At 45.4% G+C, this 13,132-nt stretch overlaps 1 protein-coding gene across 5 annotated transcripts in view; it reads right to left on the bottom strand.

The window, feature by feature from the left end:
- The window catches only part of GRIN2D (glutamate ionotropic receptor NMDA type subunit 2D), a 1,339,090-nt gene that overhangs the window by 359,836 nt on the left and 966,122 nt on the right, over window positions 1-13,132 (bottom strand). For all 5 annotated transcript variants that reach the window (XM_063942779.1, XM_063942780.1, XM_063942778.1 and 2 more), the window contains one exon: window positions 11,377-11,530. In XM_063942779.1, the coding sequence (XP_063798849.1) occupies window positions 11,377-11,530 (154 nt within the window). The remainder of the gene's footprint in view (window positions 1-11,376; window positions 11,531-13,132) is intronic.

The raw sequence follows: 13,132 nt of genomic DNA, 5'->3' as shown, positions 1-13,132 counted from the left end.
AGGTTGCAGGTGTGGCTCTAGCTGCCAGGACACCTCTGCCTAACCTATACTCCATCCTCACACTGGGCTTTGCATTCGCAATCTGAGGTGCATGAAAATTCTAAACAGGCATTCAGGTCTACACTTATAATATAATATAATATATGGCGCTGAGGATTACATAGGCCTGCTTGATATGCCAATTCTCTTCTCACAGTTTTTGATGCAGCTCTTAATGCATTATTGTGTGATAAACTGCTGATTTCTCAAATAAAACTCTGAGAAAAACTATTAAAATTACAGCTGCAGCAGGTCCTCTGCTATATGTCCTGGGCTAGGCAGGAAGGAAAGATAATCTGTATGCTCCCTGGATACACTTTTTCTTGCTCCCTTCTAAAAGTTATCAGCAGGGCTACTGCATTGTGGGACAAGCGGTTAACTATTTTACATCTGTATCATCGTTCGCTAGAGCAGACTTATCAAAACTAGAACAAAAGTATCTGGAATATTCTAGTCTCTCACACGTAGACCTGGTTGGACCAGGGTTTCTGTCAGGAGTAATGTCTTGTTATATGGTTCACAGGATCCTTGTGGTGCTGAAGCCTAGAGCTCAAGGTGAACATATTGTATGAAGCTCTTTGTGCATTGTGCTTCCAGAGCTAGACTTTAGTAAAGAGAGCTTACCACAGACAAAATGGCTAAAGACAATACAAGTTGGTGTCAACTTGCCACTAATTTAATTTCTCATCAAAGGCATATACAGTAAACCATTTGAAATGCAGTCCTGTCTGAATTAAATATTACAAACTGTTCTCTGACTAGAACAAATTAGAGATGGAAACCCCATTTTTGCATAGCTGATCAGTTATAACTTCCCAATCAAAAATAACTAAATACATAAAATAAAAATTAACATTTGTCATTCAGACCAGTATTAAATGTAAGAGTGCAAAACAGCTTTTCAAAACCCATATGATTCCGTGTGGAGAGTTTCATTGGCATTTACTTTTTACTAAACCAGAATGGATTATGCGTTAAAATAGATCTCCAGAATGCTTTCCTTCCCATTTCCATACATCTATACAACAGTATGTTTAAATTTTATTAAAAAATGCTTTTATTCCAGTGTCCTGTCATGTTATTTTGCTTCTCAAACACACCTTATATTTTACCTATTGGAACAATAGTAGTCACCACATTTCTCCAACCATATGGAGTCTAGAGAGTGGTATACATAAACAATTTGTTAAAATCATACACCACAGGGACTTAGTATCTTTCATAATAGAATTGGCCTTTATCATAAACTGCCATATTGGGGCAGTCAACAGAGCAGCGGCATTTATAGGCAAGATCCCTAAGGTTGAATCATGATAAAGCATCCCTTCTTTACAGTACATGCTTTGAATAATGGAACCTGCCTCCTCCAAAGAAATGGGGAGCAATGGAGAGATTGGTTCTGACTTTCTTGCCAAAGCCAACAATTTCTCTCAATGATTTAGCGGCACTAACCAGGACAAAGGTAGATCTCTCTTACACGTTTTCTCTCCTATGCAGGAACTCACTAGCTCTCCAGGAGTTTCTTAAAAACCTGTCACTGCTAGTCAAGCATACCTATCTTCCCATGTCATATGGGAGATATCCAGTTGGAATTCTCTGCCAATTTCCAAATTACAGGCCCGCATTAGACCCTCTACTGATTTTAATGATAACATCAGATATGTCTCATCTGGGATACGATAACTTCTCCCAACAAAGATCCATACAAGGAGAATTGTCACAGAAGAAAATAGCCTTTCTAAAAGTACCTTAGAACTTAGAGCTGGAAAATAACTGTTGAATCTCTTTAACCTCTCTAGACACACAATACTCTAGTTCTGCTCTGGACAATATGACAGCTATGTCCTACATAACAGAATAGAGAAAATCTTTTATTGTTCCTTTGCATGGCAGATTTGGACATTTTGCAGGAGATCGTAGAAAGGAACATAATGCTAAAAGCAATAAACCTGTCTGGAAATATTATCTATCTTGCAGATTACCTTTCCTCTCTTTGACTACCTTGATTTCCTTATTATCTATTATGTCGATTTCTAAGACACTGGCTTCCCTCTTAGCTTTAGCATTTGCAAATAAGAGGAGTTGAGCTTATTCTCTTTTTATCAAACCATTCTCAACCCCAAAAGTGTACCAAATTATTCTTAAGGGTCATACCAAAACATCTCTTATGTAGAATTCTTAGTAGAATTAGAAAAAGTAAAGATGATAAAGAACCAAACCATTACATTGTATCCTGTTTATCTACTTACCTTGCTCTTACCCCACTTGTTACAATATACAGCAATTATTTATAAGTTTACAAAACCTTTCTGTACAGCTAAACCCTCCACCCTACAGAATATATTGTCACATGATAGTGTCTGATATTGATATTTCTCAATTTAAAGGCCTCTCTTTACTGGGTGACACTGCTTCCAAAGCTGCTTCAAGGTCTTGCCATGTCAAGCTATCATGCACGCTGCAAGCTGGTCATCTGCACGTGCATTGGCAAAATACTACGGAGACTGGCGATCAGGAGGTTTGCCTCCTATACCCTCCAATTAGCTTGAAGGGAAATTTACCTCACACACTGATATACCCTCAACTTCAATGGATATGACACTACTCAAAGGCCACTTTTGAGAAAAGTTAGCAATATGAAGGTATCTCAGAAGGTCTTCTCTTACAAATAATTATATACAAGGCTCATTTGTCATTAATGTGACTTATGATGAAGAATAGATTAGGTCTCTCAGGACAACCAACAGGTGTGTGGTAGTCTGCCCACCTGCTGTTGCTAGGTGGCAATCCTCCCGACGAACAAACAGTAGTTTGCAGGAATCTATGACATGCAAACTTCCTTTGTTCTAGGGAATAGGATTGTCACCTAGCAAAAGCGCCCATCCCACCCTCCCAAAAAATAATAATAATTATTGTTATTATTACAAAGTAGCTGTTGCTCTCTGTTGGTTACTCTTCCAGACATTAGTCTATTGTCTTTTCAGGTAGATGAATATTACAGAGTCTGGCTACTGAGGACCCTAGAAATTAAGGCCCCCCCTTTTTTTTTTCTGTTTGTTTACTTGCAAAACAAAGGTTTCTTTATAATATTGTTTTGCCATCCATTTCTGGAAAACAAGACAAATATAGCCGAAAAAAGTCATTTCACACACAAGACTTTATTCTCTAGTTGTGTACACTTATTGTTATTCCAACTGCAATTGTCTACAATTCTAAGAAAGTTGTTCTTGCTTCCATTTCTTGTTCTGCTTATACATATTATACAGTACAAATATAACTAGAGTTAAAAGAGTGAATACAGACCCTCCAACATGACCCGCCCCACTAGGTACAAAATGCTCTGTTTCTGGACTTCCCTCTTAATTTATGATTTCCATCACCTGTGTTGAACTAGTTAAATGATAAGAAAGCTGTTTCTTCACAGGTGATGGCAATAATAAATTAAGAGGGAAGTCCAGAAACAGAGCATTTTGTACCTAGTGGGGCGGGTCATGTTGGAGGGTATGTGAATATATATTTATATATACAGTATATATATATATGTTATTTCTTCTCAGGGTTTGCCTTTCACAAGCCTCACCAGCATTGTATGCCTAAATAAATGGTTCAGTCAGTTCAGATCTAAATTTGTAGGTATTACTCTCGTTTGTTCCAACACACACAATACTCACCGACAGGTGTTCTTGTTATTAGGATTGCTACCAGTAAACTTTGAAAAATCTGATTCAGTGAGTGTTAGCCCCGCCCAGTTGCTAGTGTGCATGTGACCTGTGCACAACCTAGCCTGCTGGGCAAGTGCAACTTCACTGCTAGTGTCGGCAGGTTAGTGATTTAAAAATGTCACTTCCCTGCCTTACAGCGGAAAATCATGATGCTTACTACATAACCCACCTGCTGTTGCTAGGTGGCAATCCTATTCCCTAGAACAAAGGAAGTTTGCAGGTCATAGATTCCTGCAAACTACTGTTGTGTTGTCTTCTGTATAGAGATTATGCAAACTCATAAACACACAGCTTATCTAAAGTGACATTATTTTCCATCATACGACTACTTAGTGCCTCATTTTGAATTCCGAGAACTTGTATTAAACTCCATGAGTGTGCCACAAGCAGTCTAAATTTTCATGTGTTATAGAGCACTTATTGCCTGCTGGAGGGTGATATTAAGCCTTCTTTTTCCAAATAGATTTGATTAAAAATAAAGGTCAGTGTTGCATACGTAATTCCAAAGACAGATCACAAAATGTTATACTATATGAATCTAAATATAACAGCATGCAATGTGTTTGATATTTAATACAAAATAAATGAAAAATATATGTTCTCAAAGTACAGTATGCTGCTGATAAATGCCAGGCTCTGTGTACTGAGGCAAGCTCCAAAGGCTTCTATACAAAATGCTCCTTGTACAAATACTGGGCTTGTGTCATGTCCTGCTGCTAGTGCGTACTGGTGTCAGGGCTGGCTCCAGGCCTACCAGCGCCCCAAGCAAGAAAATCTGGAGATGCGCGCCGAAGGTGCGCGCACACCTGAAAAAGTGGGTGTGGCCTCGCATCTTTATATTATCAAACTGTAAATATATTTTGACACCCCCTCTACACACAATTAACAGCCTTACACATAATGTCTCCAGTATAGTGCCAGATACACATTATATGCCCCCAGCAGTGCCGTGCCAGATACACATTATATGCCGCCAGCAGTGTCATGCCAGATACACATTATATGCCCCCAGCAGTGCCAGATATACATTATATGCTGCTAGCAGTTCCAAATACACATTAAATGCCCCCAGCAGTGCCAGATACACATTATATGCCCACAGCAGTGCCAGATACACATTGTATGCCCCCAGCAGTGCCAGATACACATTATATGCCCCCAGCAGTGCCAGATACACAATATATGCCCCCAGCAGGGCCAGATACACATTGTAGGCCCCCACAGTGCCAGATACACATTATAGGCTCCCACAGTTACAGATACATGTGCACCCCAGTGTCAGATACACATGCCCTCCCACAGTGTCAGATACACATGCCCTCCCACAGTGTCAGATACACGTGCCCTCCCACAGTGTCAGACACACGTGCCCTCCCACAGTGTCAGATGCACGTGCCCTCCCACAGTGTCAGACACATGTGCCCTCCTACAGTGTCAGATACACGTGCCCTCCCACAGTGCCTGATACACGTGCCCCCCCACAGTGTCAGATACACGTGCCCCCCACAGTGTCAGATACACATGCGCCCCCCCACAGTCATATACACGTGCCCCTACTGTCAGATACACATGCCTCCCCACAGTTTCAGATTCTCGTGCCCCTCCCACAGTGTCCGATACACGTGCCCCCATGGTGTCAGATACATGTGCCCCCCCACAGTGTCAGATACACGTGCGCCCCCACAGTGTCAGATACAAGTGTCCCCCCAGTGTCATATATACGTGCCCCCTATAGTGCTGATCACCACCGCTGGCCTTATCCTGCTGCTCCTGCGCTGCCACCGCTACTCTCTGTGTGAGGGGAGAAGAGCGCAGCATGTGCCTCTCCTGCCCCTCACTCTCGTCTCCCACGGCCCACTGCCTGAAGCCGCACTTATCCCTCTCCCGGGCACTGGCCACGCAGCACATTACACTGACTGTGTGCGGGCAGGAACTGCGCTAGGCGGCGTCTGACATCATGCGCAGACGCCGCACAAAGTCAGCACACACTCTATAAGCTAGCACTGGTCCGCCCACAACACTCCCCCATCATCGCAGCCACTGCTAGTAGGAGGGGCGGACTGGGACAGCTTTTATAAGACTGGCAGAGCTCCAGAAGCAGGCTCCAATATGGCACAATAAATAGCGGCACACATGAAGGGTGGCGCCCTGTGCGGCCGCTCGAGTGGAACATGTCTGGAGCCGGCCCTGACTGGTGTTATGTACGTGAGATATGTGCCAGATCCATACTGTGTATATGTGGTACGGGTCAGCAACGCAGAGCACAGATCGGCATCAGACTGTCAGTGATTGAAAGTATGATACCATTTGGGAGCAGGGAGGAGGCAGCAAAGGTAATTCATCCAGGTGAAAGTATCGCAGAGTAAGGGGCCTATTTATCACCATCTGCATCCAGGATGCAGATGACAGGTGATAAAATCGCCCCAACTCGCACTGCGATAATTGACTACATTGCAGGGATGTATCAATTATCGCATGCGGGAACAGAGCTTGCGGTCAAGCTCTGTCCCTACGATGCCTCTTCGAAGCATCATCGGGGTATTTTTTGGAAGAAATACCCCAATGTCCTACTGCGCATGTGCCGCCCCCACTGACATCGTCACTACCGCCGCATCCCGGTTGACCCTCCCATCGCGACTACCCCCGCGTGCTGCGGATTCCCCCCAGAAGGTCAATATACTCACCTGTCCAGGGAGCCGGTCCGCGCTGCTTCAGGAGGCTGTCGGGCACCGAGTCCTTCTCCTGCGCTGTAACTCCCGGTGCTGTAAAGTGCGCTGCCATTTTGCAGCGTCACTTTACTGCACTGGGGTCACATCACAGCATATGGGGGACCCGGCGCTATGCAGCGCTCACCGGAGCAGCGGACACCGGCTCCCTGGACAGGTATGTTGGGGTTTTTTACTTTTTTTTTTACACTGTGATCAGCTTGTGTGTCCATCGGACACACCGAGCTGATCACTCTGCCGGGTCCCCGCTCAGCTTTCTCACGTGTATCTGAAACTGTGGGAGCCTATAGTGTGTATCTGCCACTGTGGGGGCCTATAATGTGTATCTGGCACTGCTGGGGGCATATAATGTGTATCTGGCACTGCTGGGGGCAGATAAAGCTGGGCAAAAGGGTGCATATCACAGTGCTGCCCTGTGAACTCACCAGCCTGAGCTGGCGTGATTATCATAGGGCACACTGCGGTATTTTTTCACATTTTTTTTAGTAAATTTGGCCACATCACATTTCCCATTATAAGTATGGGGAATGCGATGTGGGTTACTAATAAAAAGTGTATTAAAGGGTTTGGAGCAGTTTTTCATGAAAACTGCTCCAAATGCCCTTTAATACATTCAGGTGATACTAAAATAATGTGAAAAAGGGTGTTTTCACATCATTTTCACATTATTTTAGTAAAAATAATTTTAATAAATAGACCCCTAAGTCTGATGGTGAAAATATTGAAGTCCTAATATTCTGACACTTATACAGGGGCGGTTTGGTATAATGGGATGCCGGACCGGATTCCGTTTGGCCGGTCTGGTCGTCCCCTCAGTGGCTGCTCGTCATCCCCCATGCTGGTCGTCTGCCGCGGCGGCAGGGTTAGCTGAAATCCATGAAGGATAAAGATAAATGGCCACTAGCCTAGCTGAGTGCACAGCAACCCCCATAAGCCTTTGCAGAGATGGAGCACACAGCACATAGCCCTAGTCCCCACCCGACAACATCCCAGCAGATAGCCATAGAGTCTGGCAATACCTGCTGTGCCGAGCTGCCTGGGATGGCGGGTGGAGGATCGCTCAGCAGGCAGGAGCTGGCTGGTAAGTCACCATTGATGGCTCCGCCTCCATGTCCACCTTCAGCCCCAGCTCATCCCGGGACAGCTGCTCAGAAATGCAGCTGAAAAGGCAAATGGTAATAACAACTCTTTCACGCTGATCAAAAAGGTGAAAGGTCCTCCCCTGCAGGGGTGTAACTACCCGCCAGGGGCACCAGCCAAGCAGGGGGTGCCTTCTGACGGTGCTACCCTCGGCCAATGGGTGGAATCTTTTAAGCCGTAGTGTCTGGCAATACCTGCTGTGCTGAGCTGCCTGTGCATTGCCTGGGATGGAGGGTGGAGGATTGCTCAGCAGGCAGGAGCTGGCCCCAGTGTCCAGCACCGCAATGCACTACAGGGAAGAAACCGAAAATAAACTACTACTCCCAGCAACCCTTGCTGTCGGGAGCTCCCGGTGGCAAGGGCTGCTGGGAGCTGTAGTTTATTTTCAGTTTCTTCATGTAGTTTGTTGCGGTGACAGACACCGGCGCCAGCTCCTACCTTCTGAGCGATCCTCCACCCGCCATCCCAGGCAGCTCGGCACAGCAGATATTGCCAGACTCTATGGCTATCTGCTGGGATGTTGTGGGGTGGGGACTAGGGCTATGTGCTGTGTGGAGAGGTTATGTGTGTGCTGGGAGTAGGGGAGACTACTACTATGTGCTAAGGGCGGACTACAGCTATGTGCTGGGATGGGGACTATGGCTAAGTGCTTGGGGAGGTGAGGGGCTATGTGCAGGGAGGGGGAATATGGCGATGATGGCAGGGAACTATTGTTATGTGATGGGAGGGGGTGGGGACTATTGTATGACATTGTTGGGAGGGGTGGAGACTACGGCTATTTGCTGAGTGGGACTACGGCTATTGCTTGGGGAGGTGGGGGCTATAGCTATCTACTGGGAGGGGACTATGGCTATGTGCTGGGAGGGGGATGGGGACTATGAATATATGACTGTGGGGGCATATGTGGCACTATAAGGGCATATCTGGCACCGTGGGGGCATGTGTATCTGGCAATGTGGGGGCATATCTGGCAATGTGGGTGCATATCTGGCACTGTGGGGGCATATCTGTCACTGTGAAGGCATATCTGGCACTGTGGTGGCATGTATGTATCTGGCACTGTGGGGGCATAGCTAGCATCATGGGGGCATATTTGGCACTGTGGGGACTTATGTGTATCTGGCACTATGGGTGCATGTGTGTATCTGACACTGTGTGGGCATGTGTGTATCTGGCACTGTGGGGGCGTGTATGTATCTTGCACTATTGGGGGCATATGTGTATCTGGCACTGCACTATTGGGGTCATAAGTGTATCATGGCTCCATTTTCATTGGCCACGCCCCATGTGGTGTGGCCACACCCATTTTTTGGCCAAAGGCATGCGCACACAGTATCACTAAGACTTTTTTCTACTTGCACCACTGGGTAGTGCGCTGCACTGCACTTCTTTGCACTACTATTTGATTATACTACCTGGCCTTGGGTGGCATTGCTTCCTCAGCCAGGCCAGGCACTGCTGATGTCTCCTCAGTGTTATAAGAATTACTGTGTGGGCATAATGTGTAAAGGGAACTGCTACTGTGTGGACAAAGGGGTATATTAAATTGAAGTATGATCCATTTTGACATTCATTTGTCGAAATGGATCCAACCTGGGCTATTCAATGCATTCTCAATTCGACTTTAATAAAAGTCAGATTGAGATGCGGGAGCTTAGACAGGGGAGAGCTGCGGGCAGACGGGGGAAAGCAGCACTACACCGCTGCTGTAGCGCTGCTCTCCCCATCTGCCCACGGCTCTCCCCCGTCTCAACATCCCCCCGCCTCTGCCTCTCCCCGTCCCCAAATCACAGCCGCCGCTCACGGCAGCGTCCACCTGGCTCCAGCAAGTGAGGTCTCACTTGCTGGAGCTGGGTGGACGCTGCTGTGAGCGGCGGCTGTGATACATCCTCTGGCGCTGCTCTCCCTGTCTGCCCGCGGCTCTCCCTGTCTCTGCTCCTGCATCTCACTTCGACTTTTTTTAAAGTCGAATTGAGATGGTCGAAAAGGGGGCCCCGTTTTCGACACAAGCACACGGATCGGCAGCTATTCCGCTGATCCACGTGCTATTCGACAAGTTAAATTCCTCGACTTGTCTAATAAATTGGGGTTAGATTGAATAGGTCGGAACCCCTTCCGACCTAAAAAAGTCAAAAACTACCGTGTTTTCGACAGATGGCAGCTTTTGACTTCAATTGAGTATACCCTATAATGTGTATAAGGGTTACTACTATGTAGCGTAATTTGAATTGGGGGATCTATTGTATGGTCATGCCCCTTTCCCACAATATCATGTCCCTTTTTTGCACATGCACCTCCCCTATTTCAAATATGGGGGGCACCAGTCCCTTACTTTGCCATGGGCGCCCAGACTCCTAGATACACCCTTGCTCCCCTGTATCACTAAGGATGTCCAGCCATTGGGTCATGCATGCACACCGTAAAGACTGCTTTGAAATAATCCATATTGCAAAACTGTAGCCTATATACTCACTATACGCTATATAGCAAAATCATGGTTTCATTACAGTGTAAATGGGAAGCATATTGGCATCTTCCACTGGATATCTCGTTCTCAATAAGTATTTAATTGAGTTATTACTATTTTATTTTACTAATTTATTAGAGGAAATACAAAAAGGGACCCTTAAAGGGAGTATTTTGAAGATGTATTTGTCCCTAATTCTTTGTGCAAGTGTTAATAGTATGAGAAAGCCTGCTTTACTTATTTACCCTAAATATTTAATATGCAGCTGCCTGGACTTTTCAAGTCAGATCACCCAGCAAGCAGAAGAACGAGCACCAACTGTTTTAATTTCTGAGGCTGAATATTTGTGACATTGCCTGAGTGATGCAACAAGTTTGGCAGCCTATCCCTATTGACAGCCTAACCCTAACCTATTGGCAGCCAATACTTCATAGCAGCCTAACCATAACACTAACGTGAGCTGTCGATATTGTGCCTGTCAGCATTGTGAATGGTGACATTTTGACCATACAGATGTAGCCACGCTCATCTAGCCTGCAGCTTGCCGTATTCGCGGGAAGTGTGCCCACGACTAGGACTCACGCCTGAATCTAAGTACGCCCATAAGAATACATTGGCACTAACATAAAAATAACTAGTCCTAAAATAAAACTGCATAGGAGACCACAAACGGGTTGAACTCAATGGACAATTGTCTTTTTTCAACCATACAGTAGTTACTATATTAAGCCGCAGCTCGGCGTACTAAGGTGCATCCGTGCCTTAGCGTGGCGTGTGTGCCTGTGCGGCCGTGCCGCTGTCTGGATGAGCGCAGCTAAATCTGTATGTGCCTGTATAGATAAACTGCTTGTCTATCTATTCACTCACAAAAACATAGATTTCTAGTCACATCTTAGATTCAACATTCATACTTTTCTTTGTACATATTTTTGTTAAGATGGCATCAATATTTTATGGTTAGATCAAATGTTCATAATGGTCTGCTGAAAGTGGGAGCACCAATAAAATATTTATATCACATCTGTGAAGCGCTGTTATTTTGATACACTCATTAGTTTTTATTGTTTTTTTGGGTTCATTTATATCTTCTACTGTTTGCTGCATTATTTTATGAAGGCTTTCTGTAGAAATATGAACAAAGGCTTTGTAAAGTGGAAGGCTGCTTCCTTTATAGCATTTGTCAAATAGATATTAAATGGCAATATTAAAAGTAAACTTTACAGATATGTTTTACTGATATTAACCTAAACTGGATGATTAGACATATGAGTTACATTGTTACCTAAAAATGCTGATGGGGACACTGTTCCATTGCTTCTGGATACCATCACGCTGATTCCTGTTTCCACAAAAGGGACTGAAAAGTCAATAATCTCAGATCGTTCCTCATTTATAGTAAGAGAGCCGATAGCCATATCAGCACGCTGGTAAAACACCTGTCAGAATAAAATAAAACAGTGAATGTACAGTAAAACATGGGCAGATGAGCTGTGTTCAACAAACAGATCTCTCCTACTGATGATATAAATAACACATTTATTACAAGACAGGACTGTGACACAATCTTCATGCTGTGACACCAAAAAGAGGAGACCACCAGCTTCGCTTACTCATTTATATGTTCCCTTAACCAAAATGTATATTATATACTAGCATTTGCCTCGCATGTGTGGATGTCTGTTATTGCTCAGCGCAACTCATTTTACAAAGACAGTAGTGGCATCTAATATTGTGATGTTCACGGTCGAGTCACATTATTGTGGCAACCGGCTTATAACTAGAGTAATCGTCATGTGCAGCACGTACAGCAGCTAGTGTAGATGGGCTGAACTGCCGTTATAGGTACACGTCTGGTAGTCCCCAGGTTCATTTTGATGGAGAACTGCTCCAATGTAACGTGGCGGTCGACCCTCATGCACCTTCGTAGCCAACGTTCACTTCTTAAATTAATGGCACGAGGTGCTCCGCAGTTTCCATATTGGATATTCATAATGGTGCCATTTGTCCAGTCACGACACATCTTCACCACAGCAATGCGTGAACCGGTCACAAACTGCGCTATTTCAGAAATACTGCCACCCCTGGCCAGAAAGCCGATAATCATCCTTTTTTGCAACTCAGATAAATTGCCTTTTTCTCTATCGTCCTAGTGGATGCTGGGGTTCCTGAAAGGACCATGGGGAATAGCGGCTCCGCAGGAGACAGGGCACAAAAAGTAAAGCTTTAGGATCAGGTGGTGTGCACTGGCTCCTCCCCCTATGACCCTCCTCCAAGCCAGTTAGATTTTTGTGCCCGGCCGAGAAGGGTGCAATCTAGGTGGCTCTCCTAAAGAGCTGCTTAGAAAAGTTTAGCTTAGGTTTTTTATTTTACAGTGAGTCCTGCTGGCAACAGGATCACTGCAACGAGGGACTTAGGGGAGAAGAAGTGAACTCACCTGCGTGCAGGATGGATTGGCTTCTTGGCTACTGGACATTAGCTCCAGAGGGACGATCACAGGTACAGCCTGGATGGTCACCGGAGCCTCGCCGCCGGCCCCCTTGCAGATGCTGAAACGAGAAGAGGTCCAGAATCGGCGGCAGAAGACTCCTCAGTCTTCTTAAGGTAGCGCACAGCACTGCAGCTGTGCGCCATTTTCCTCTCAGCACACTTCACACGGCAGTCACTGAGGGTGCAGGGCGCTGGGAGGGGGCGCCCTGGGAGGCAAATGAATACCTATTTTGGCTAAAAATACCTCACATATAGCCTCCGGAGGCTATATGGAGATATTTAACCCCTGCCAGAATCCGTTAAGAGCGGGAGACGAGGCCGCCGAAAAAGGGGCGGGGCCTATCTCCTCAGCACACAGCGCCATTTTCCCTCACAGAAAGGCTGGAGGGAAGGCTCCCAGGCTCTCCCCTGCACTGCACTACAGAAACAGGGTTAAAACAGAGAGGGGGGGCACTAATTTGGCGTTAGAAATATATAAAAAAGATGCTATAAGGGAAACACTTATATAAGGTTGTCCCTATATAATTATAGCATTTTTGGTGTGTGCTGGC

The sequence above is a fragment of the Pseudophryne corroboree genome, chromosome 10 (genome assembly GCF_028390025.1).
Source record: "Pseudophryne corroboree isolate aPseCor3 chromosome 10, aPseCor3.hap2, whole genome shotgun sequence".
NCBI classification, from domain to species: Eukaryota; Metazoa; Chordata; class Amphibia; order Anura; family Myobatrachidae; genus Pseudophryne; species Pseudophryne corroboree.
Note: the sequence above shows the minus strand (reverse complement) of the source record. Positions and strands in the feature narration are given on the sequence as shown.